The 27,138-nt window shown below is 44.5% G+C and overlaps 1 protein-coding gene across 5 annotated transcripts in view; it reads left to right on the top strand.

Annotated features, from left to right (window-relative positions):
* TFAP2A (transcription factor AP-2 alpha) overlaps positions 1–23,600 on the top strand; it is a 29,306-nt gene extending 5,706 nt beyond the window's left edge. For 2 of the 5 annotated variants that reach the window (XM_035125230.3, XM_035125229.3), the window contains exons 2-7: positions 5,391–5,825; positions 9,514–9,565; positions 12,628–12,859; positions 15,166–15,284; positions 19,711–19,852; positions 21,806–23,600. In XM_035125230.3, coding sequence (XP_034981121.1) covers positions 5,391–5,825; positions 9,514–9,565; positions 12,628–12,859; positions 15,166–15,284; positions 19,711–19,852; positions 21,806–22,094 — 1,269 coding nt within the window. In that variant the 3' untranslated portion in view covers positions 22,095–23,600. Of the gene's footprint in view, positions 1–203; positions 2,807–3,481; positions 4,135–5,390; positions 5,826–9,513; positions 9,566–12,627; positions 12,860–15,165; positions 15,285–19,710; positions 19,853–21,805 lie in introns of those variants that run through there. The other 3 variants (XM_035125228.3, XM_088675167.1, XM_060277977.2) reach the window with 3 other exon arrangements.
* Positions 23,601–27,138: the final 3,538 nt, after the last annotated feature.

The raw sequence follows: 27,138 nt of genomic DNA, 5'->3' as shown, positions 1-27,138 counted from the left end.
CCCAACTGTTTTGGGGAAGCACCTTGCTACAGCTAGCGATGCCGTTGGAAGACCAAGTTCTGCGCTAGGCGACTGAGCAGACTTCGCAGCTGGAGAGAGGGCGTCTGTGGTGGGTTTATACCTGGGTGCCAGGTGGAGGAGGCTACGCGTTGAGCAAGGAAGGGGGTGCTTAGGCAGGGTGGGGGAATCGACCTCCTCGGCCCAAGGACCAGAAGGAGAAAAAAAGCGGGTGGGGTGGGAGGAGGAAGCCCAGGCAGATCTTTCTGCACCAGTGCTGAAACAGTTATTGAGGAGAGGAGGGGGAGAAGATGGAATGGATGAGTAAAACGAATGAATGAGGACGAGCGAGACGACCCTTCTGAGTCAGCGGAAGGAGCCCCAGGATGTCCTAAAGAGGACTGCCCCCGACAGAGGTCTTTTTGAGCCACAAGTTCTGCTGAGGCGCACTGAGCGACTTTTTTCTCTGGTTTGGACCGTTGTCACTTCCGCGTCAGATCTTGCTGGCTGCTCTTCTCCTCGCTCTCCTCAGCCAGTTGGTGAGGGTTTAAGCGGCTTGCTGGGCTTTTAAGAGCGCACCTTTCAAACTCCAAAAGCCTCCTCGAAGGCTATTGGGAGGTGGAGTAGAGATAGAAGCAGATCAAAGGTGCCTTCTGCGCGCGGTGGCAGAGAAAATGCTTACTCGTTCCTTCGCTTTACAAGACTCTTGATATTTATTAGAGGTATATAATATGCAGTTAGAAATGATGTTGCAGGTTGATGAAAGAGACGGAGAGGTGCATATATGTGATGTCTGATGTTGATCGTTATTATTATTTTAAGCCAGAGAGATAGGTGCACAGACAGGCATAGATGGATAGGTTGAACCGCTAGGGTGACCTCGAGGATGCTTTTCAAAAAAACGCATCTCAGAGTGGTTGTGTATAAGAGCTGTACTGTTGAATACTTTAAAATATTTGTTTCCCTGTGGGATTTGGTGCTTCAAAACTCTGTTTTGCAAGTCTTCTTTTTTATCTCAATCCAACGGTTTGGTGAGCAACACAGTCTTTCTCTCTGCGGGCGCACACACAAATACACGCACACTTCCTTAATTCTGTGCACAGAATAGAATCTGACGAGCGCCAGCCTGGAAGATTAATTAAGAAAACAAATGTGGGTTGGTGCTGAGATTTATGGCTCCTTTGGAGAGGCGAGCCTGTCTACAAATGTCAGAAACTGAGAGTAGGCGGCATGCAGATCTCATTCTCACTTTCTCTAAAGAACGGGAAAGGATGTGTGGTTCTTTCCCTCTTTTTCACCCAACCCTCCGAAAAAAGCCGATTTAGGGCGAAAGCCGTTCGCTTCTCAGTGTCGAAGCGAAGTGCACGTGCGGTTGTGGATTTGCTTGGAAATGGCTTGTGCTGCTTCCTGGCTCTTGTGGCTTCACATGGAGCTGATAAACAAACCAATACAGCGGCAAGGCTTCCAGAGCAGGCGAGGGCGGTGTGTTTGGAGAGCTGTGAGTGCTTAGGAACGATTTTCTTTTGTTAAGAGAAGGTATCGCTACGGTTAGGGCGGTGGCAAAATACTTGAAGCTGACTAGCAGCTCTTGAAATGGACTAGCAACGCAATCCTAGACGTGCGCGCAATCCTAGACATGAATGGGAGTTAAATGGGGTTTGCTCCCAAGTCAGTCGGTGCAGAAATTGCAGCTTATGGCTGCAGTGACACCCGCCCACTTACGCAGAAGTAAGTCCCATCCTAGTGGGATTCACTTCAGGTAAACATAATAAGGTATTGAGTGCTCCAGAGTTCGAAGGAGATGGGCTTGATTTCAATTTTATTTCTAAAGTGTGCGGCAGCTTCTGGAACGCGGTAGTGCTCTTGAGCTGGACTGAACTTGCTTCGGCGTTTGCTTAATGCGCTTGGCTTCGGATGGCGCCCCAAATCGCCCATGCAGCAATTTGGAGACATAAGCAATCATAAGAGAGGGTGTTCCGGCGGTGAAGCTACAGTTCTCCTGCTTTTCTCTATATGGAAATAGAAAGTCGGAAGGTAACAGGCTTACAAAAGCTGAAGGTGCATGCTTCTTTCCCCGCCCCCCTCCTCCTTTTCCTTCTCCACTCGGCGAGGTGCGCTCTCTGGGAGTTTTGCAGGGACATGCTCGGTCGGCGGCAGAGCGCCTGTTGTTATGATAAGTCGGCAGCAGCAGGAGGAAAAGTGAAGCATGCCTGTCACCTCCCAGGATTCACTGGCTGCGAGTTGCCCATCCAGTTGAACGGGTTGGGCTGAGCCTGGGAGCCCCAGCTTGTCCGGGCCAGCCAAGCGCCAGTCGCCTCCCTTTTTCTTTCCCTCCCCTCCCCCCGACAGTCTTCACCACCCCTTTTCTACGATCCTCAGCCCCAAAGGGGGGAAAAAAGGCTCCGCGGGGTTCCCGAGAGTAGCTCCGCCGCCCCGATTCCCGTCCCCTACGCCGCCACAACCTTTGGGAGAACGGAGCTCCGAAAGGGCGGCGGAGATTCCACGCGCGGAGCAAGGAGGGCCTTTCCCCTCCAGCCCGGGGCTCCGGCGAGGCCCTGTTGCTGCTGCCGCCGCCGCAGTCCCCACCGCCGCCTCGGGCCCTCGAGCCATGGACGTGACGCAGCAGGATGCCGCCGGAGCCGAGCCGCCAGGGCCAGGAGAGCCGGGGCAGGTGAAAGGAGGAGGCGGCGGCGCCGACGCGGGCTCCTCCGAGACCGGCTCCTCGCGGAGCAAGAGGGCAGCTGGAGACGCGCAGCTCTTGGCGCTGCCCTTCAACGGCGCGGCCTTCGCCCAGCCTCCGCCGCCCGAGGTGCGCCCTTCTTCGCTTCCCTGCTGCCCCATGACCTTGCCTCGGCCTTAGCCGGCCTCCCTCGCTCCTTACACGATTGCCCCACCGGGCCCAGGTCTCATCTCCCTGCCTCCTCGCTGCGTTCCTCGCCGGGCCGTCTCTCCCTCTGGCTTCTTCCGCGTTCACTGCTTTCCTGCCTTCCCCTCTCAGTCTCTTTCTCCTCCCCCCCCGAGATTCCCCTGCTGCCCCCTCCCCAAGTTCACCCCAAGCCCCGGAACCCACCCGGGACCTTTCCCCGGGCCTGCCGCTTCTTTCTTTCCCTTTCCCACGCGCGCTGCCCGCTCCCCTACCCCTCTCCCCTTCTTTCTCCTATCCACTCGCCTCCCCCCCCCGCCTGCCTGCCTGCTCCCACCCTCTTGCTTCTGCCTGGTTCTCTCTCTCTTTCACTTCTGCATGCCCTACAACCTTTTAAAATGTTGCCCCTTTCCTGTGATTCGTCAGACGCGGCGGCGGCTGCATGGCTCTCTCTCTCTTCCTCTCTCTCTCCCCTCCCCCCTCCCCTCGCTCTCTTTTTGTCTCTCCCTCTCTCTCCGTCCTCAACCCCCCTTTCTCTCGCTCCCCCTCCCCCCTCTGATTAGATACACTGATTCTTCATTCAATGGACGTCATTTAGAACAGCCTCTGCCTTGAGTTGCTTCCTCGCTTCACGCTCGATTTCCAGCCATTCTTCCCTTATTAAGTATTCGTGTAATATTAACAGTCATGAATATCTGCTATTAGGACTCTCGAGGAAAGCGAGCCGCAGATCTCTCCCTCCCTCCGTCCTTCTCTCTCTCTCTCTCTCTCTTATTAGGAGCTCACGTGAAGCAGTCGGAGAGGGAGGGGGGAGAGAGAGGTGTGTGGGGGCAACACACCACACACGGATTAAGGAACACACACACACACGCACACAACTTTGCACCACAATAGCACCGCCGGATCCGGCTCTCCCTCGTCTCGTTTCGCCGCTGCACATCGCCGGGCGTTTTGGTCAAGTTCTGATGGATTTGAGTCGCGCCGCGTCCCCAGTGCTGCTCGCGGACCAGCCTGGGCGTTGGGCACTTGGTGTAGTCACAGTCTAGACCTGGGCTTCTCCTCCTTTTGTGCGTGTGTGTGAGTGTGTGAGAGGAGAGGGATAGAGAGAGAGCGCTGCTCGCGTGCGGGAGAGGCAGAGAGGAAGAGACGCAGGCAGCGCGAGAGAGCCAGAGCTAAAAAGAGCCGACTTTTCTCTGCCTTTTTGTTTTTCTCCTGTGCCCTGACTTGGTCCCCCCGAATCCGCGCAGATGTTAGTTCACAGTTTCTCAGCGATGGTGAGTGGCTTTCTTAGCATTCTCTATCGGGGGCTGGTGGGGGCTGGTGGGTTGGGTTGGTCTTGCTTGTGCCTTTTCTCAGTCTTGCTTATATGTGTGCGTGTTTTACATCCTGCGAGGGTCTGTCTGTCCTCTGTGTCCTTCCTCTTTTTTATTTTTTATTTCGAGAATATAAAAAACCCCAACTTCTTTACTATTACGTTGGCTGCTTCAAGTTTACTACAGAAATCCTCGTTTCCGCTTCCATGCCCGTCTATTGTGTTGGCGTTTTTGTCCTGTTCTGTACCTTCCCGCTTTCCCTGCTGGATTTCACATTTTTTCCGCTCCTCTCTTTTTTCCCGGGGATCATCACGCTCCTTGAGAGATTGAAGTCGAAGACATTTAACGACATCTTTCTTATAATTCCCAACTGCCGCCCTCGCCCGTCCCCCCCTCCTTTCCATTTCTGTGGCTGTTAATTTCCTTTAGTCGTACCTGTGGGCTATAATTTCATAACCTTCCAAGTCCCAATTGCACGCCGGCAAAACCATTTACATTTTTGTTCCTCTTTCCCCACGCGCTTTATTTTTATTTTTGTTTTGGGACATTTCATTATTTTATGAAAAATGTGTGTGTACATACTATATATATATATATATTGTTTGTTTGTGTGTGTGTGATATTTTATATTACTGTATATCACAGTTCCAACTAACAAAGCAGCACATTTTTATGAGTCGTCAATCTTTTTTCTTTCTGCAAATGACTTATTCAAACCCACATTTTGATCATATTTATGGACGCGCTTTGAAGGAATAGCAGCTCTTTTGGGTGACGTTGCCCTGGGAATGCGACGACAATACAGGTCCGCGTCTGCACCATTTACAGTCGTTCCCATTTAAAAGTTCCAGGCAGACGAGTCTTTTTCGTAAATGGTGTGGGAACGCTTTGGATGGGTGGGGGTGGGGAGAAAGAGAGGCTGAATTTTCGAATGACAAAAAAACTCAAATCCCCTCTAAGATTTCCCCCGCCCTCGGATCTGCCCTCAGCATACGGATTTTGTTGGTTTTTTTTTTAATATTTATGATTTTCCTTTTGTTGTAAGGAATTTCAACGCCTTTCCGTTTGGAAGATGCTTGGAACCAAGTGTTTGCAAATCGCATCCTTTGTGTGTGTGTGTGTGTGTTGGGTGTATAGTGGGGGTGTGAGAGGCCTTCAAACCGTCTTGATTTTGATCTCCTCTCTCTTTCTCTCCCCCTCTTTTCCTCGTCCCCCAGGACCGTCACGATGGCACCAGCAACGGGACAGCCCGCCTACCCCAGTTGGGGAGCGTGGGCCAGTCGCCCTACACCAGCGCCCCACCGCTCTCCCACACCCCCAACGCTGACTTCCAGCCCCCCTACTTCCCGCCGCCGTACCAGCCCATCTACCCTCAGTCCCAAGACCCCTATTCCCACGTTAACGACCCCTATAGCTTGAACCCTCTTCACGCCCAGCCCCAACCCCAACACCCAGGCTGGCCGGGACAGAGACAGAACCAGGAAACGGGGCTTTTGCACACGCACCGAGGACTTCCGCACCAGCTCTCCGGCTTGGATCCGCGAAGGGATTACCGGCGGCATGAAGATCTATTGCACGGACCTCACGGCTTGAGCTCAGGACTAGGAGACATCCCCATTCATTCGATACCTCACTCTTTAGAAGACGTATCGGTAAGGAGAACTCCACGCCTGTATCCTCGCGGCGGCTGACACCAGCAATGCCTCCTTCTCCGGCCTGCGATGCGCACATCCTGCGCGCCCTCGGGCTGGTGGATGGGACTTGCGCTGGGCGCACCCAGCCAAATGACAAAAAAGGCAGCGAGGCGATGGTGTCTCTCCATCCCTTTGCAACCGGCCGCTTTAATCGCGCCAGCGCCTCCCCTACAAAATATATAATAATAGTAGTAATACCCAGCACACAGTAATAGTTGTTTGCATCTGTCCCCACCACTGCATTAATGGGGAGCTGAGACACACCAGGAGAGAAATAATCAAACCAAAATCATCCTTGACGGTTCCCCCCCCCATGCCCAATGACAATGAGTGGGAACTATAGTGAAGGCCGTGCAGTAATAATAATAATAATAATAATAATAATAATAATAATAATAATAATAATAATAATATGAACCTCGGGCCTTGCCTGCGGTAGGATCCTAGATGTCTTGGGAAAGCAATCAGTCGACCTAAACATGCCTAAGGCTTCATGCTTTTCTCGGTCGGTAGAAGAAAGGGAGCCTAAATTATGAATTGTAAATCAACACCAAACCATTAAAAAAACCCACGTTATTCCGGACTGAAGAATTGACATAGTCTGAACTGGTTAGCCACGCGGATGGAAGAAAGAGAATGCATTATTTTGGGGTGTGTTTTTTAAATGAATGTTGTTTAGTCGTTGGGGAGTGAGGAGGAACTAGTAGCTAACAACAGATAAGTCGTCAATATCTTTTAGTACCCTGAATATTTGCTGCCCACTTTCTGGAGTAAGGCTCTCTTACTCGTTGGGGAAGATTTCTCACGAAGCGCGGCGTTCGGGTCTCGGCCCCCTTGCAAACGAAGAGGGCCATTGTCCGCGGGGAAGCACCTTACGAGCTTGGCTCCAAAGGGCAACTCACCGTCAGAGGTCGCCTTGCCTTCTGGCTCCCCGGCTGAAGATAGTATTTGAGTAGGCCAGTAATATTATGCAAGGCTCATTATACTAGGCAAAAGGCATTTGCCGGGGGGGGGAGGGGGGCTGGTAGAAGTAGCTCCTGGTATCTGGATGTGATTTTTTGCTGTTGTTGCTGAAACGCCACCCCAAATTACAGGATCAAATATTATAACAATATGTCCATTGACAGTTTAATGATTTACAGTTTCATGTTGCAAGGATAATGTTCCGATGGGTTCACCTATTTGGGGGTCATTTTGGAAGCCTTTTATTCCTTCTCGGTTTAGTAAATCATACTTGGAGATGGTGTTGAATAGGGGATTTCGTGACATCCTGCCCTCCCTACGAAACCCCTTCTTACATTCAGTTGTTTTGCAACAAACGCATGCATTCCCGTGTGTGGGGTTTTAGGGAACGGTTGGGGATGAAAAGAACAGAACAATACGCAAAGCACGTTTGGGGCAGGCTGCGGTTCTTAAACACGCTTATCTGTATGGAAACGCCTTTTAAATGGCCGGGATCAACTTTCAAGCGAAAGGAATACAGTTGAAACCAATGGGACTTCCCAACACATGTCAAGATGTAAACGATTTTGAAGCTAGTGGCTGGGGTTTCGGTTCCTGCAAGGAACATGAGCTAAAATATATTCGCCTTTCGGAATTTCGTTTTGTTCAAAGTGTATTGCAAAGCGCAAATTGCATTTGAATGATAAATACATCCCATTTTATTACCTGCTCTGGCAAGATATGAATTATCGCTGGCACGTTTTCAGAAAAATCAGTTGCTAGCTAGTTTAAATTCCCACTCCTCACGGCCGCCCTTAAACTGAGCCGGATCCACAACCCAGTTAGGCTGGAGCACCTTGCTTTGAGTTGTGGTTCCCTTAAGCAGACAAAAGTGGCATGAAACTGCTTTGGCAGTTGAACACACACACACACAGAGAGAGAGATAGAGGGGGGGGGTCGCTTGTGGGGTTGTGAATTCCTTTATCAAGAAATGTGGGTCATAGAAAAAGGGTCATTTTCAGTGTCCCCGTTGCTGCCGCAGTTAACCTTTCCTAAGAGCGACTCCTCGGTTCTGAAGACATGCTAAGTCGAGGGCGAGAATTATTTAAGCATAAATATCTCGGCGGGATTTTAAAACCTAACAGTCGGTGGCTTGCGTGGACTCCATATAGGTAGAGGAATCAGACAAATAAAAACGTTACGCCCCACTACATTTACTTTATGGGTTTGGGGCCTCCTGCTTGAAGGGATCATATTTCCCTATATAGTTTTTTTAAAAAAGAGACCCCCAAAGAAAACTGCAGCGTTAGTCCTTTCTGAACATTTCTCAATTTAATTATGCTCAAATCCAGAAGCACTTTAGGCAAGTTACAAATGAGAGCATTGAGTACAATAAAACCCGTAATAAAGCAACTTCGTACCATCCACCCGGAATCATTGAGATCAGGCACAATTAACAGGAGCATAAATCCAAGGCAGAATAGAAAATGTTAGGCTCGGTATTATTGCTGGTCAGAGACAGAGAAGGAAGGGGGGAAAGGGGGTTTGGGGGTATCTCTGCGCGCCTGTGTTTTGAACGGCGGTCGGTCGCCTGCAATTTTTGCAACGCGGCCGCGAAATGTTCTATATCTCAGCAGCGCTAGTGCTAATTTGTAAACACAGACAGACACATTAGATTGACTGTCAGGTTGGGAATTAGAAAACATGATTTTCATTTTACTTTCTAATCACGTTTCGAAGTCGAGGGCGCGCCTCGCGGGCACGCGGGCACACGCGCGAGCGCGCAAATCCATCTGTAGGAGAATTAAAAAGGCATCAGCCGAATTTGCTAGTGGACAATAGAGCCGCGAGCGAGGATTCATGTTCTTGGGTTATTCAGCTAATACAGTATAAAGCTGGCTTCCTCTCCCCTCCAGTTCGTTTTCCCCTAAAAAAATGTGCCAACGGGTTGCCTTTTCCTCACCTCTGTGCCTCCTTCCCAAACGGATTATTCCTGCTTCTTCTCCCTGGCTTCCATTGTATTTCCCCCTCTGTTCTCTGTGCCCAGTGGTGGCACAAAATTACCATTCTGAAATCTCAAAATCACTTTTAATTACATTTTTTAAAAAAAATACTGCAAGACTAAGACACTAGACCTGTGCGCATTTCCTGGGAACACAATTGCAACTTACTTCCGAGTAAACATGCATAAGATTCCGTTGCGTGCCTGCAAATAGGACGCTCATATTTGTAGCCAGCGGGTGTTACTTGCGAGTAAATACCGTATGTTCAGCGTTCGCCTGCACAGGCTGCAATTGTGTGCATGCTTTTTTGGAAGTAAGTTGTATTGAAACCGATACGGCCTTACTGTCGAGTAAACGTAGTGAAAAGATTCAACTATTAATTGTAAGATTCCAACAGCCCAGCCAAATGCTCCATCCGGATTAGACCTGGGGGCTTTGGTTAAAATATTGTGTCGTCCCCCGCCTTGTTAAAACCTAATACGATAATGCATCGAAATGAAACATTTCCGCACTGCATACGGTAGATATCTATATATGTGTGTTTTTTGGATCCAAGTACCGTAAGGCAGAAATATCAGAAAAAGAAAGAAAGAAAGAGAAAGAAAGAAAGAATAGAAAAGAGAGAGAGAGAAGCAGCCTCGTAACATGTTTCTTTTGGTATGTTTAAATATTCACATCCTTGTGTATCCCTTTTGTTGCAGCACGTAGAGGACCCGGGTATTAACATCCCAGATCAAACTGTAATTAAGAAAGGTAAGCCATTTCCTTTAACATTCCAGGCATGTCCTCACAAGCTCGGTGCTGTTGCGGAGAGAACTTGATAAAGCCATTGTTCCCCTCCTCTCCTCACCCCCTTCCATGTAATTCACAACAGGCTTTTGAAAGTGGACAACGACATGGACAGTCCTGGTTGCAGACCACCTTTCACGCGAGCCCAAACGCGCCGTGATTTTTGTATGTGTGCGATTATATTATCTATCTTAAACGGATCCAGGTTTTAATTCTTCCTAATAATCCCATCCGCGGTTCGGAACTGACTTCGAATTTCTAAAGTGAAATTATCTCTCGTGACCAGAACCCCACACCAACCCTTTCCAGACGCTAGTCCCCCCCCCCCCGCGGACTTCAGGTTTATGAGATTCTTCTGATTTGTTTATATCAGTAGGCTTTGTTGTAACAAGCGAGCTAAGGATATGGGGAAGGGGGCTTTGGTGTGGTCTCCGCGGCGATGGCTTCTGCTTGTTTCTGGAATAGTCCCTCCTGGGTTGTTGTTGCTACTGGTTCTTAATGGTGTTGCTGTCGTTGGGTGTCTAGAAGACAGAGTGCTCTCATTCCCAGCCCCTTTCAAATGACTTTGCAAGGGGGTTGGTGGGCTTGGGCTTTTCGTTTCTCTTTCTTGGTTTCTCAGTGTTGGCAAGGGAGCGAAGCGATGGGCTCCCCTTTTGGGTACTGCTCGGAAGACTGCTGTTGGAGAGGGTGAAGCTCTCTCCGGGTTGAGCGCTTGGCTATTATTCTCTGGGAAAGGGGCGCGTGTTTGCCTTCGCTCTAGCGGAGTGTCTGGGTATTTTAGATACCGCCAGGGTCTGATGCTCTACAAAGCTTTGGAAACCTCAGCACTGCCACAGCGAAAGCTAAAGTTTCACCCACCCCCACCCCCACTCCCTCAATCTGGGGAGCTTTTGTCACGTCAAATTAGATGTGCAAGGAATAAATCTTAAAGAGATGCTCTTTCCGAGTCGACATGATAATTGGCTCTTTTATTAGTAATCTCAAGAGTTCGTTTAACTCCTATTGTCTCTATTAGCCTCCCCAGAGCTATTAATGTCACAAGTGATCTATCCAAAACCTAGATATCCCCCCCCTCCTCGCTCCACCCTTTAACATTTGGATTAGGCCCACTACAGTGAGGATGTGAAACGGGGGTGGGATTGGGAACGAGGGGAAGAAGCAGATGATGACAAAAGAGTAAATATTTACAGTGTAACCGGCCTGGAACGTGAGCACAGCGCCCATCGCATTCAAAGGAGGCTGCCCTTACTTTTTCACTTATGCTTAGCCAAGTTGGGAAACGAAAAAGAAGGCTTGCTGAGTTTTGTGCTGGTCCTGGATATCTTCTAACAAAGCCCTAAATCTTTCTGTCTCTTGAGCGGATGGGGAAAGATATGAAGGCGGCAGCAGGGAGGTGGTTTTTTGTTTTCTTCCCCCACCCCATTTTGAGAAGCAGCTCTTTAAGGATCTAGGAACTTTCTGCTTTCCTATTTTGTTTTGGCTGCGTGCTTATTTTTTTTTTAAAACAAAGCGTTCCACTGCCATGTTCTTTTGATGATAGAAACCCCCTCCCTTGTTTCACGCTTCCCAGTGTGAAAAGTTGCACGCAGAGAGGCTGCGACACTCGGCCCAGTTTATTTGAAACACTTGGAGACAGTGTGTGCTGGGGGTTGGGGGTGGGGAGGCGGCTAGAACAATGGCACGCTTAGATGTTCCAGAACCGGCTAAGGTGCATTGTTTGAACGTCTCCCTTTTATCTCTAAAAGCATGAATGCAACATCTCTCTGTGTGTGTGATATAGCGAGTATGGTAAGTGTTCATCAGGCTACCAGCTTGAGAACATTAATTTGGCTCCAAGTTCCAGCGAGATCCATAGGACTTAGATGCCCCTGGAACCGTTTAGCAGATGAGAGGCTCCGTAAGCTCCGCCCCCTCCTCACCGCTTGACACAACCCCCACTTCTCATTGGCCTTTCCGCCGAACGGGGCGGGCGGGGAACAAACCAGCCCAGACGCTCGCCTTGTCAGTGTCCCTGCCTCATGCCAGCTCCTTTAAAGAAGCTTAATTCAGTACAAGGCATAGGCAATATACATCGAGGTGCACCAGGCTTTTAAGCCAGAGATTGCAAGCCCCTTGAGCTTTCACCTCCCCACCCCACCCCACAATGTCTCCCCGCCCCCAGAAACAAAACAAAACAAAACGTGGCGTGCTCTGTAAATAACATCTTTGGTTGAGTCAGGTGGTGCAGCTGCTTGTTTGCCTGTTTATTCGGTGGCATTTAAGAGCAGGCGGCGGAGTCTGGGGTTTCAGGTCTTCGTGCCGTCGTTCTCCATTCCCTCTCTCTCTCCTCGCATAGGAGCCAATAAAATATCTGAGATGGGCATGGCGATTCAAATAGTGTGCATGTGCCGTCGTGTCCTGTGATCGATTATGTGGGGTGGGGCTGACCTGCCCCCCCTCCCCCGAGTATTTTATTCAAGTTGGCACCCCTGCCTCCTCCTGTGCAACGTGCGGGAAGGAAGGGAGAAAACTGCTTCTCTCAGCCTTCAAAGTAAAAAAAAGCGAGGGGTAGGAGGAAGTGGTGCTGGCTTGGAGCTGGGGGAGAAAGAAAGAAGCAGCCGCCAGTCAGCCAGCCAGCCAGCCGCCCCCGGGGTTTTCCTGCGTGCGTCCCTTGGCGCGGAGGACAGTGCCCGAGGGGGCTCTGCTTCTTGCCCGCCATAGTGGTCGACTAAGCGCCCTCCTCCTTTTCATCCCTGTCGTCTTCCATCTGCCGACGTGCCCCCCCCCCCAGCCACCTTTCCTGGCTTGTTGTCGTCGTCGTCTTCTTCCCCTCCGCCCACTCCGGTCACCTCCCCTCCCCCCACCACGAAGTTTATCCCGAGGGAGCCCCTCCCCTTCCCAGGCGCGCCCTCCCCCCACACGTCCCCCCTTAGGCTGCTGGCAGCTGCTAATCCCCTCAGCATTTGTGCACTAACGCGGCTCTCCCTCCCCTCGCCCTCCCCTCTTCCTCTCCTACCCAACCCGCTCCCCCTTCCCGGACTCTGCAGGCCCCGTGTCCCTGTCCAAGTCTAACGCCAACGCCGTCTCCTCCATCCCCATCAACAAGGACACGCTCTTCGGCGGCGTGGTGAACCCCAACGAAGTCTTCTGCTCGGTGCCCGGGCGCCTGTCCCTCCTCAGCTCCACCTCCAAGTACAAGGTCACGGTGGCGGAAGTGCAGAGGCGCCTGTCCCCGCCGGAGTGCCTCAACGCGTCTCTGCTGGGCGGAGTGCTTCGGAGGTGAGGCAGCCCGAGCTGGGCAGAGAACAGCCGCGGAAAACGAGGCCGGGTGGCGGGGCGGGTTCTGTTTTTGGAGGGAAGGGAGCCCATTGGAAGGGACCGTGCGCTCGACTTGAGGTGGTAACGCCCCGTCCAATCACTTGCTCCTCAAAGGGCGCCACTCCTCCACAGTTCTGCCAGTGCTTAATTCCCAAGCCCGGAGACACCTCAGTGTGTACTCTCCGAGGCTAGAAACCTAGGCAGGTCCTCCACGGTGCCTTGGGTTAGTCAGAAGGGAAAGGGAAGGGAAAGGGTTCTTGCTTGTGTTGTCAAAGATGCTTCACACTCTTCAGGGTGCCCAGAGCAGGTGCTGCCACCTTGGTCATTTTAAGCCAAGCTCCACAATTATTTCAAGCACAATAAAATAATCGAAGTACATAATTATTATTATTTTAAAAAAATTGTCCAATAGCACCTTAGAGACCAACTAAGTTTGTTCTGGTTATAAGCTTTCGTGTGCATGCACACTTCGAAGTGTGCATGCACACGAAAGCTTATACTGTACCCAGAATAAAGTTGGTCTCTAAGGTGCTAGTACTGGACAATTTTTAATTTTTAATTATTTCAATTGCATCAGACCAACACAGCTACCTACCTGAAATAGTAAAATAATGTCTGCCTTCATGGCCTACTATGGCTTCATTTCAGGATAAGCTAAGTATCCTTCATGATAAGGATACTTTGTAACAGATTCTTGGAGGGAAATGTATATATTTATCTTTCACCCATTTATTTCCCTCCTTTCTTCCAACATGGTACCCAAGGTGGCATATATGTGGTTCCCAGTCAGTCTCTCTATCCAGCCACTAACCGGACCCAGACTTGTGTAGTTTCAGCAAGGTGGTGGCCTCAGCTGACTTCCGACAATTGCAGACCTGATATTAGTCACATGTTAAGTGGTTTTGTTCTTGTCTCGCGCAACCACAAAGCCTGGTGCCTCTTGTGTTAATATTTGTTCTGGGTTAACAATTGTAAAAAGTTATCCCTTCTGTGCGGCTATGTTGTTAAATGGGGCACGAGAAGGCAGTAGTTAACCTCAGAACACCCCAGCTCTGCAGAATAGTTTGAGATCAGAATCTTAGCTCAATAGTGACCTGAGTGTCTTTAATGAGAGGACTTCACTTGCTTTCAAGCTGTTGAACCTGGAAAATGTGTTGAGCAAGTAACTATTTTTCAGCCTTAGTTTGGGGCCTGGAAAAAAACCAACAACACCCCCTCTTGCAATATTAACCACCCATCTCGCAGGGTTGTTAATAATGAGATCATGTTACACAGCATCTTGTAAACTACAGATACAAAAGTGCTTACTGAAAGTGCAGAGATGACCTTAACTATGAAAAAGCATCGATTATATCCGCTGTTACCATTGTGGTTGTTGTTGTATGTAGCATGTGCCACAATCACACAACACTGCCATAGCTCCCCAGAGTTTGGGTTGCCACACTGTGATCACAGCACCCTTTGGGCCCTGCCACAAAATGCCAATGCAGCCAGTCAGCAGCCTCAGCAAGGGACACTGCCCCCTCATCATAGCAGGGCATGCATCTCAGCAAAGCTTCTTGAAAGCTCACACACACCAGCTGAGGGCACTGCCAGCATTGCTTTGCTGAGTAATGCTGCAACAAGCAAGTAATGCTAAGCTACAATACAGTAAGGGCTATTAAAAAGATTCGATCCAAGTTGCTGGCTACAGGGATACAATGCAGTGTTTTCTTTTAAAAAGAAAACTACACCTGAACAGGGACAAAATAGCAGGTATCATTCCAACTTCATATTTTGAGCAAACAGTGCAGTTTCCATAATGGAAGTCAAATGAGCACACTTGACAATTGTGAATTAGGCTAAGTTAACAATGCAAAGAGGGTTGGCTTAAGCAAGTCCCCACTGGATTGCAAATGTGTGAAAGCACTAATAGTGGTTATGACTTTGGTCAAGATCATGATAAGGTAAGGGCCACCTGGTGCCTATTTATGGTTTGCAGTAGACACTGTAAGAACATAAATGGCTTAATCTTAGCTGCTCTATCTCCATGGTTATTTCAGACACAAGGAAATATTTCAGGGCATTTTCCTGTTTTGCATTTAATTGTCCCTTTCATAGCATGTCTTCCATGCCTAGCGTTTCCTGAAATGGAACTCCACTATATCATTTATAATAAGGATTTGTAAAGTAGCTTTGGAGTAAAATATTTGAAAGAGTTGCAATACGATCTGCTAGATATTAGTCATGTGTTAAGTGGTTGTGTTTTTTTTTAATGTGTGGAACAGGGCGAAATCAAAAAATGGAGGGAGATCTTTGAGAGAAAAACTGGACAAAATAGGATTAAATTTGCCAGCCGGGAGACGTAAGGCTGCTAATGTTACCCTGCTGACATCACTAGTGGAAGGTAAGTGATGGCTTTGGATATGGCGAGGAGAAGGGCATTCTTTGGGAAATGTGTATTTTTTTCATTTGTTTTTACCACTGAACAAAACCAGAACCTTTTTGGAGGCCTGTGCTGAAATGTTTATGGGCATTGTTTAATTTAAATCATTATGTCTGAGGAAAATGCTCATTTTGACCTTTTTGCTTTGTACTTCTTCAAAAGGTGAATTGAAGCTGTCAGCCCAGTCCAGAAACCATTTATGTCAAAATATTTGGAAGCCAGCTCTGTTGAAATCTGGGCTTAAATCCCTGTAATGTGGTTGGGATCTGGGTTGCCAGGCCTCAATGAAGTGAATGAAACTAAGTTGGTGATAAATTCTAAAAGTTCACTCTAACTGGGTTGTTCACTTGCATTAAAAAAAAAGTAGGGCTGAAAATATTAATTAAGCATAATTAATGAATTAATTTATTAATCACTGATTGACATGGTGGGTTTTAATTGGATTTTCATCAGTGCAGTCCCCAGTGAGAGGGGCATGGCAGTGATGTGTACAATCATTGTACATTTCTTAATTCAGACAACAGGGACTGGGGGTTCTGGTGATTTTATAAACAAGATACGACTTAGCGCTGGACTCTTAGTCAAAAGAAGTTTATTTTCGGGAGAAGTGAAACTTAGTGTTTATTAATGAACTGATTAATTGTGCTTCTATAGGTAACTGGATTCCAATTCACCAATCAGTATGGGTAGAGCTTTTTGTTTTAAATTGATATGTAAAACTGCAATCCAGTTTCATTTAAACCTGTTTAGGTCATTCACATCAATTGAATGAAGGCTGCCCCTCAAATAGACTTTTCTCTAAACATGTTATAAATAAATTAACAGATCGTAATGACAGTACCACCCTATGAATGTCTACTCAGAAGTAAAACACACTGAGTTCAATGAGACATACTCCTGGTTTGATTGCAGCCTAAATGTGTTTAGGTTCTGGGTGTAAATTTGTTAAAAGCCAAATATGTTAACTTAAGTGCATTGTAGGTCTGTATGTAAGTCCTGTTGAATTCATTCTGTTTTCAAATCAGGTTGAATTGAAACATTCCTGTTTTGCTGGTTTGTGAATCTAGATGACAATCAGGCACAAATCATACTCATTGCAATACTGAGAGAAAAGTGTATTACTGTTGAAGCCCCTGGTTCTGTTCTGTTCTGTTCTGTTCTGCAGAAATGAATGGGCCTAAATAAGTTCAAAATGACTCTTAATTGTGCAAGAGCTTTGTGTGTAAAATGAGACCCATGCTGCTTTGCTGCTTATATGAGTAGATGCTTGCAGAAAGGACATTATAATGAATTCAAAATGTTAATACATTGCAACAATTGTTGACCACTCCCAATCTCAAAAAGTCCCATCACCAGTGAAGGCCTTATAAATATAACAAATATAAAGCTGGACAGAATACTTACTTATTAGAGTTTATATTCCACCATTCTTCGAAAGAGGTCAAGGTGGCACATCTGTTTTTCCCCAGCCACATTTTATCTTCAGAAAAACCCTGTGAGATCGAGCCAAGTGTTCTCAAACTTAGGCCCCCATATGTTCTTGAACTACAACTCCCATCATGCTGGCTAGGAGTTGTAGCTTGACAACATCTGGGGACCCAAGGTTGAGAAAGGCTGGGTAAGGTCACCCCGTAAGCTTTGAGAGAGAGGGAAATTGATCTAGGGTCTCCTTGGTCCTAGTCCAGCAATCAGACCCCTGTAACCACAACAGCTCCAATACATATATCGGGGTAGTACTAGACTGCCAGTAACATCTTGGTCTATTAATCTGTGGGATGTTATTACTGTTCAGGATTAAATAGCATATTAAAAGTGTTCTAGCAGGCTGCCTCTCACATTCTATATGAATGGCCTATGTTGAAAGAGTGCATGGCAGCATTATCCTTCGCTAGGAAGACCCCGACTTTGCCAGTTGCTGCACCCAGACTACCACACCAACAAATTCCTGCCTCAAACAAATTTTCCAATTTCTGTGAGGTTGGGTAGAAAAAAAGAAACTTGTTTAGAAATTAGGCCAGACCCTCCTTCGTTTTCATTCGGGAATTTATTAATGTGCTGCATTGATACAGTCTAAGAGGTCTATCTGAGTAGACCATCTTTAAATGCATCCCTTTCATTCTCAGTTCATCACTAGGCAGCTTTAAATGCTAGGTGCTGCAGCCACCCGAAAATAAGTAAGCCTCTGCTGCTTTAAACGGCATACCAGTAAATAATTTAAGTTGTTCTGTCATCTGCATTTGAGAAATGCGTGACCATTACTTCCTGAATTAGTTTTGGAATCCTTGACCTAAGTCATGATTTAATGGTGTCCTGAAAGCTTCGCAGCCAGCTACTGAACTCCTCCTTTGTTCCCAATTGCTGCACATTATGGGGGCACCTTCTTTGATATCTTTTCCAATTGTAAAAAAAAATAGGGGGGGGGGGAGGACATACTATTCTAACATTAGAGTGCAAGGGCTAGGAAGCTTCATTTGACCAAATGCCTTATAATGTGGAAAGAAACATATTGGTCCAGCTTTAAAGGGGGTTAGTTTGCCACAGCTGTTGACACAAGGAAGTTGATATGGGTTGATACTCATGCAACCTTTCTTCTCCAGTGTTTAATTCTCGAGGTCTTTAACCCCGATTTCAATAACTGTAGAGTGTTTTTTAAGCTTTTCTGGACCCCTGGTTAGCTTTGGTTTTGCTTAGAAATAGCCTAATAGTTTTCTTTGCTTTGTGGCCTGCTTTAAAAAATATTGAATGGTTCAAAGATGTAAAGCTGAAGTATTTTAAGAATGCCAGCCACAACTGAAAGAGTATCAAGGAGATTTTCATTTGTCGTTTGTAACTAAAGTATATTTACATGGCATAAGTAACTGATGCGTAACCAAGCAAAGCAAAACAAAGTTTACAAGCAGCTGAAAAAAAAGAAAGAATTCAATGTATACTGAAGAAAATAATAAAGTGGGAAACATACAAAAAGAATTGGCAGGGGCAACTGGCCAGTGCTAATGCTATTGCGATGTTAAGTAATATGTAAAAGGTTTAATAGGATCTATTTGCTGACCTCATACTTTTCTTTATAAGGGTTTTTATAAAAATAACAATTGGCTAGGGTTTGATCCACTTATATTAGAGAAAAAACAAAGGAGTAAGGGCTAATGTGCAGATAAACTGATAATAGTGGGTAATTTTTTTCTTTGAGAGATAATATACAGTTGTTTTGGCTGTGAGTCCCTGTGCGATGAGGCAGTTTCTAAAGTACTGTTATTGTTTATGATCCGCTCCATTTTATGGAAACAAGCTCACTGGACTGGGGCTTTGAAGCTCTAATTGGCGCATGCGTTCTTCCGGACCTAAAGCTAATGGCAGGAAGCCCTGCAGTAAAAACCAACTGGTTCAGGAAATTAAAACCAAAGATTTGAAAATCAACAAAACAGACAGACTCAGCAGAATGACCCTAAAATTCTTATGGTTAATCGTTTGAAGGGAGGGGGGGAAGGGAAGGGTGGATAATTATATGCGATCAAGTTAAATTTTAAACACTTAACTGTTTAATGCAATCCATTTAGGGGAGCTCTAGAATTAATGGTGATCAATAATCAATATTAATCTCTAGTATGTGATAAGAAGTAAGAATAATTAGCATATTTTAAACATATGTTTTTGCCCGGGCATGTATATATATTCTTCCTGTATATAAGGCGTGAATGGATCTCCTTAAGTGTACAAACACAAGCTCACTATTCCTTTTGCAGAAAATAAATATTCCGGATAAATTTTGTGCATTTTAAAACAAAATATATTGCTGTATGATTTAACACTGAAAGAGTTTAGTGGATTAAAAAGCAGTTTATCCAAGGTGTTTATTAATCACAGTCCCCTCCCACAGCAAATTTTAACATACTTTAATATGATCTGTTGCCCGTGAAGAGACAGTGTTCAGTGTTCATGTTCATTATGTAAACAATGCCCATTGCTTGATTTTAAAACAAGGTTTTAAAAAGCTGTGTTCTCCTAGTGCACCCAGCAGCTAATGAGGAACTGCTCATTTCCTGCAGGAAATGCTTACAAAATATTCCTTGCACTGAGATCTTACATTTATAACAATCAGGTGTTTTGATTATTCTTACACCAGGTACTTTCTTTAAACCAGCTTTTCTTTTACTTACAAATTATACACTTGCAGATTTTTTAGTAGTTTGTAGTCTTCATTGTCTGGAGTGCATGTTAAAAGTCCAAAGGTGCAATTATATACCTAGGGAAGTCAACTAGAAAGCTCCCATTGATTGTAATGGAGTGGGCTAGCTGCTCAACCATGTTACCAAGTTCTCCTTCTCAGCCCTGCTTGAGCTTTGTGTATTGATTAGCTTTGTCTTCCCACTCCACCCACCCCTCATTTCAGGAGAAGCTGTTCATCTAGCAAGAGATTTTGGTTATGTCTGTGAAACAGAATTTCCTGCCAAAGCAGTAGCTGAATTTCTCAACCGACAACATTCCGATCCAAATGAGCAAGTCACAAGAAAAAACATGCTTTTAGCTACAAAGTAAGACATTTACCTTTGTGGAGTATCACTGAGCTGTAAGGAAGGCTTTCCATTGCTTGCTTGCTTGTTTTGATATTGTGTGATTATTAGCTTTCACATTTATTAATTGTGGGTGATAGCTTTCACCATGCATACAAGATTTGCATTGTATAATTAACTTTATAAAAACATGCATTCATTCAAGAGTATATTACCAGCATTACTGTCCAAACCAAGTTTGTGTAGATGACTGAGAAGGATCCCCCCACCCCCAGAAAGTAGATTGTGATGTCTCCAAAGTGATGGTTATATCTGAGCTTATAAATTCAAAGAGGGGGGATATTCCATTTTTTTAGCAGTGAAGTAAAAATGGCTCCTTAAGTCTGTAAGCCTGTGCACACTTACCTTGAAAAAGCCCCACTGAACACAATGGGACTTATTCCTAAGTAAACATACATAGGATATCAGAATTCTGTGTTCACTTACTTGAGAGTAAAAAGGATTGATCTCAGTGGAACTTGAGATACCCAAAACATGTGTAAGATCAGACAGACTGCATACTAGATCTTAAGAGCTGGCAACATTTTCCTACCCTTTCCCCACAAGTTTGTCCATTAATTTGCAGACATAATTTAACCTGCAAACTGCAAAAATGCCAGCAGAAGGATGTGTGTTTATAAGTCTAGTGGATAAGAAAACTAACTAGACTTCCAGGTTGGCTGGGGTGGGGGATGAAGAGAGAGAAGCCCCGGCTGTTGTGCATGATGTGTTTTCTGGAAATTAAAAGCCTTGTTTAGCACTCCTTAATTACCGGTGGCGATGTCACCAAAGGGCACTGAGCCAGAGGGCACCCACCAGCTGAAGTTGGAGGTAGTTTATGCCTGGGAGATATTTAACGCTGGCCTTTAGAGAGCCAAGTGTTTCAATATGCCACTTATTTTTCTGCTGTATTCCCCCCCCCCTAAACAATTGGCTCAGATACTGTTCTGAATGTGACTTCTGCTCAGGACCCTCCACATTTCACCTCCAGGGAGAGTAGCTCTTACTTCTGTCAAAGGGGAAGTCCTTGAGTTGATAGGCCTAGCAGGACATTCAAAGGATCCCATCTCTTTAAATTCTTACTAGGGTGTAAATGTTGTTGCAATCACTTCAACTTACTTCCAACAAATAATGGCTTTTAAAATCATGCTATAAGCTAACTGCTGACTTGAAGTTGGTTATGGAGTTTTTAAAAATGTTTGAAAGAGATGTATTTTGCGTGGTGTGAGAGGGGTGGGGAAGGAAGATGTAGAGAGGAAGTGAAAGAGAGATTGTGTAGTGAAGGGGAAATGTGTGTGGTTGTGAGGTTTCTGCTGTATTTAGAATGTGTATGAAGATGCACATCTGTTTATGAAAGTGAGGAGTTGTGTTACAGGAAGAGAGACATGTATTGTGTGTGAGAGAGGTCTTGTGTGTCTGAAGTCAACCTGAGTGCCTGCCAGTGGAGGAATAAATGCTAGATACCTTACATCTGGTAGTTGTAGGGGAGTAGGGTTGATATTAGCTACTTTATTTATTGATAGCATTTGTACGGTGCTTTTGTAAGGTTTTGTGGGTGGCTCAGTAAGATTATTGAGGCAGTGTGTTCTTTACAGTGTTGTTGTTGTTAGTTAAAGTAAACAGGAACCAAATATTGTTCTTAGAAGGAAATAAAGGCACAGCCCCCCCCCTTTCGGGGAAACTGCCTCGGAGACTAGCAGAAACACAAAGGAAGGGGAGCAAAGCTGGCAGAGAATGTGTGTTAGAAAGCAGAAAGGAAAATATTGCTCCTGGAAAAGAAATGTGCACATGGAGGGGTGTGTGTGTGTGTGTGTGTGTGTGTGTGTTTGTGTCAGCTGATCTCTTAAGGCATTGACTCCTTGGCTTGGCTGCTTGCTGACAAAGCTGGCTCATTTTCCTCCTCTTCTCCTTCTCTCTGCTCCATTTGTGCTGCAGACAGATCTGCAAGGAGTTCACCGACCTGCTGGCTCAGGACCGATCTCCTCTGGGGAACTCTCGGCCCACCCCCATCCTGGAGCCGGGCATCCAGAGCTGCTTGACCCATTTCAACCTCATCTCGCACGGCTTCGGCAGCCCTGCTGTGTGCGCTGCAGTCACTGCCCTGCAGAACTATCTCACCGAGGCGCTCAAGGCCATGGACAAAATGTACCTCAGCAACAATCCGAACAGCCACACAGACAACAGCACCAAAAGCGGCGACAAAGAGGAGAAGCACAGAAAATGAGGATTTTTTGCTTCTCCAACCCCCTGCCCAACCAGCCAGCCTGGCTCTCTCTGCATTTTCCTTTCAGTCTCTCCCTCCTTCCCTCATCAGCCCCAAGGCTACAGCAACAGAAGCCCAGAGATCCTTCTACTTCTAGTATGACTGGAAACCCACGGCCCCCACCCCCAATCTCCTCCCTCCCTTTCTCCCAGTTCATTCTCAGTTGCTGCCCGGTCTGGAGCCTAGGAAGATGAACAAGGCGATGGAGCCAGCCTAGGATTTTTATTTTTTATTTCTGGTCGACTCAGTTTGTGTGGACTTTTCATTTTTTTAAAAAAGCAAAAACAAACAAAAACGATGAAAAATTCAAAAAACAAACAGAACTTTTTTCTAAAAAAAAAGACAAAGTGTGAGTGAGTGAGAGAGAGAACTAAAATAAACAATTAATAAACAATTAAGTAAATGTGGAGAAAACAAATGAGTTTCATCGGACTGAATCACCATCTTCCCTTACATAAACTTCCGTTTAAGATTGTAGCCATATTTAAAAGAGAGAGAGAGAGAGACAAAAAGGATGATGATGACATTTTATCAGTATTGTGAATAAACTTGAACACAAACCACATGCAGTTCCATGTCATGTCTTCAGTTGTAGAACTTTTCTCCTGCCCAAGGTAAAGCGACCAATTTGAACTTTCTTATGGTAACACCAACCCACAGTTGTTCTATAAGGGGATCAGTGTTCATGTATGTATATATTTATTTATGTGTAATTTAATGGGAATTGTAAATATGGTGAATCTGTTTGAAACTTTTTTTTTATTTATCTGGTGATCTCGTTTGCCTCTTGTTTAGTGGGTTTTTAAATCTTTCCCCCTCCTTAGTTCCATCACTGTGGTTCATGGTTACTTATTTAGAAATAAAAAAGGGGGGGAGCTTTTTTGGAGGGAGGGGGTGGTATTTTTCTGGGATTCATCACTTCAGCCCTGTTGTAGCATGTTTTTTTAAAAGGAAACAATAAAGCAGCTAAACAAATAAAATAATCTGGATTTAAAAAAAAATATTATTAGTATGACCTTTAGTTTCTAATGGATAAAAGTGGAAAAGGACCCCCTTCCACCACCTGAAATGATGTTCAATTTCCTTCAGGACTGATTTTTTTCAAGTATTAGTAGTTTCTAACAACCCCTTATGTGTTGTGGCTTAAAAAGAAGGGGGGGGGATAAACAAAAAGTTTATATCCCATGTTCTTCTACTGAAAGCATCATCAGAGCAATAAATTGATATTGTCTATTCAGATAAAAGATTTAGGGATCTTCTCCGCCACCCCACCCCCTTCATTTTGAGTTGTTTTTTTGATTCAAAGAACTTCCATACATTTGGGACCACCTGGTATCCTCTATTTCCACCAGCCATATTGGAAGCAGTTATAGTTGTATTGTATTGAGTTGTGCTGGCAGTAGTTTCCATGCCTGTCAATGTATCATAGTCCTTTGTTGCCCAGATAAATAAATATTTGATACGCTTTATGTCGATTTTTTTTTATTCAGTGGCTGTCTTTACCCAGGCGTATTTTTGTTCTTGGCAGTATTTTTTATTCAGTATGGTTACAGTAATTGAGTTTAACTCTCCCTTGACAATTGCTCCTTGCAATAAGCAGCTGAACCCATTGTTTCCCTCAAGTATAATAAAAACTTACTTTCAAGTTGGAGTTCAGAGCAGGGTATCATTTAGATATTCCACCGAGTCTGTATTCAGACAAATTACACAATAAAACACAATGTACTCTTTTGGATAAAAAAAAATGTACTGTTAAAGAAATGGCATACTTTTCTTTAACTGAAAGGTACTTTTATTTTTTAAAAAATAAAGTTTTATTTTATTTATTTGATCTTTAGGTTTTTATTCCTGCTTCATAATTAAGGATCAGTATTACTTATCATAAATGTCCAACATAATCTTAATGTGCATTGCCTTTTAATCTCTATTAGCCATTTGGGGAGGAAGGGGAAAGCATATACCTGCTTAAGGATGACTGAAAGTGTACACATGCAAATGCTTGAACACAACTTTTAAATAATCGATTTAATGTGTGTCTATAGTATATAATGGTATAAAGGTATACTGAAGCAATACTTTATTGTTCATATTTGATAATAATTGTGTTTCAGTTTATATCTATCTATCTGATGTACATATTTGTTCATATATTTCAGCATATTTTTTCACTGTTTTGGATGAGGGAAGATGTGGACAGTGTGGCATCCCAGTAATAAATGTTCTAATTATCAGTGCAAAGTAAATATTGGGTATAGAATATTCTCATATTGTGCAGATCTCAGCTCCACTAAGAATAGGTATTCAGTGGAAACAGATATGTGCTTGCTTTTAACCAACTTAAATGGTCTCAGAATGTAGGCTTGTGGGGGGGAAACACAGTTAGGCTCATTGTGTCAGCTTCATTGTGGTGTTTTGTGGTGCACGGTTGTCTATGCAAAGGTGGCTTTGATAGAAAAGCAGTGGAGGTGGGGGGCCCCCTCCAGGGCTATCCTTAAGATGTTATCCCTGTGGTAACTTTGAAAAAACAACAGCAGCAAAATAATTTGCTTACAGTGCTTATTTGGAATGCTAAACCTGAAGCGTCTGACTGAGCAAAACATTGTGAAACTTACTCCCAGTGCAATCTGGTTGGCTCCATCTTGTATTTTGTTCAGTACAGTATTGCAAAATAGGTGAATGTGTGATGGTATTTATGAGGCAACTTTGTACTGTGTGTTTTGGAGGCTTTATATTTCTCAGGCAGAATTGAAAGAGGTTAGCAAGCTTGATACATGTCTCAGTGTATCTTCAAAGAGAATTGGGCCTGGCTGCTTCTGTGATTTTCCTGTTGGTAGGTGGGTGAGGCCAAATGCATAAGATAAAGCACAAGATGTTCCATTCTCCCAGTTTGGTAATCTCATTAGGGAAGGCAGTAGAAAACCAGTGTGGTCAAGCAGAGGAGAGCTGGTGAAATTGAAATGCTATTTTTACAGCGACAGACTGTTGGTGAAATGGTGTGTGTGTGTGTGTGTGTGTGTTGTGTGTGTGTATAAGAGAGAGAGAGAGAGAGAGAGAAGATCTTCTGCATGTAAAGATGGCATCATTTTGAAAATGCTTATTCATTTTTCCTCCCCAAGATACATTGGTTAACTGTAAAGTGGATGTAACAAAATAATGAGGTGAATGAACCCTAACTGTACACGCAGCCTTGACATAAATGAAATGCACAGCGTTGTAGCAGGTGAAGTGAAGCATTGTCTATCTGGGCTGTTTTTGTTGGCTGCATCACAGATTGTGTGGGGGATCCTAACCTCAGGCACAATAGCATTCATAAACAGCAATGCACACACTGCTGCTCTTTCTCCAGCTATGCATAAATACTCATTTTTAAATGAGTAAAAACAATCTTATTAAATACCATTCATTCATATCTGGTTTTACAGATGCTTGTTACTTTTTTTTTTTTTAAAGTCTGCCTAATCATTTTAGGCTATAGCTGGGCAATGTGTAAAAACAGACTTAATCTTAAAACACAAGGAGGTCCTAATAATTTTAAGGATGTGGCTATAAAATACAATTTAAGAAATTAAATGCAATGAATAATATTGCATATTTGATACATTGCAAACAACTATTTTAAGATGTTTTCATGATTGTGGCCTTGTAACATTATTATACAAAGTCAGTATAAGGAATGACTAACATTTATACATAGCCCAGATATAATATTAAAAGGTGTATTGTATATAATTAACATAGCTGCCAAGTTATCCCTTTTTTTAAAGGGATTTTCCCTTATGCTGAATAGGCTTCCTCGCGAGCAAAGGGAAAACTTGGCAGCTATGATAATTAACCAATTGATTTTAGACTTCTATATTTTTAAGACTACAATCTAATCTACAATTAGGAATTAGAGATTTGCCATTGCATTCCATGCCCCCCCCTCCCCCGCAACCCAATGTTAAGTACCTTTACTTCAAAGTAAAGTCAATTGAAATCAGTGGGTCTACTTTGAAGTAAGTGAACATTATAATTGAGTTGCTAATTGATAGGGGTTTTTTTTGGAAATTTGCTATTGATATATGCTGACTTCCATTGCACTCAAAATACGCTGAATAAGTCTGAAATGTATTTTCAGTGCAGTGTAGCTGTTCAGATCCTTACTTGAACATAATCTCATTCATTTGCATTTTCAGTGGAAGTAACCAACTTAGAACTATGGTGTTGATTATTAGTAAGGTACCCTCACTATTTCACTTTAGAGAAACTGAATGAAATTACTGAATGGTTTCTATCCTACTATTATTTCATTTTGTTTACCATTTTTTTTAAAAAAAACAACAACGGGAACTGGTAACTTTTGCATGCGAAATTAATGGAAATGCTGCTTATTGAAGTTTGAGGCTCATCTGCTGTGACCAAAGTGCAGTTACCAAATCGTGCTAATTACTTTCACATTCTTTTTTTGGGGGGGTATTTTACACATTGTAATCAATCATTGTTTCAGCCTTTCAAATTCTAGGCCATGCTTTTAGCTGCTAACCCTAAAATGTTTTTTTTCCTTTGCTCTTTAGATTAGCTGAAATTAGGATGAATGGTTAAATGTTAATGAGTTATAGCTCAGTTCCTTCATGCTATGCTAATTTATGCATTTTTTAAAATGTAGCACAATGCTTCTTCGAGTTGAATGGTTACCACCCTCCTCTGTAATAAATCATCATCTATCCCTCCTCCCTTCCAACCTCCAAAATCGAATATTAATATAATTTGAGATTTAACTGGTGGAACAGCCATCAGGACAGCAATGCCCCGCAGCTGAAATAATATTTAAAATAGAAGAGATTTGACATTTGATAAGTCAGTGGCTTGAAATACCCAGTTGTACTTAGCTAATTCAGTCCTTAACCTCTGGTTTCAAATAAATCAATTACAGTCGATTCCACTTCAGTTCAGAAGTGCAGGAGGTTTTGAGTTAATTGAATACATTTTATTCACTTGCTAGGAATATTCATTTATCCAAATCCTT

The sequence above is a fragment of the Zootoca vivipara genome, chromosome 8 (assembly GCF_965207765.1).
Source record: "Zootoca vivipara chromosome 8, rZooViv2.hap1.1, whole genome shotgun sequence".
Classification (NCBI taxonomy): Eukaryota; Metazoa; Chordata; class Lepidosauria; order Squamata; family Lacertidae; genus Zootoca; species Zootoca vivipara.
The sequence above is the reverse complement of the archived record's forward strand: the minus strand, read 5'-3'. Positions and strand labels throughout refer to the sequence as shown.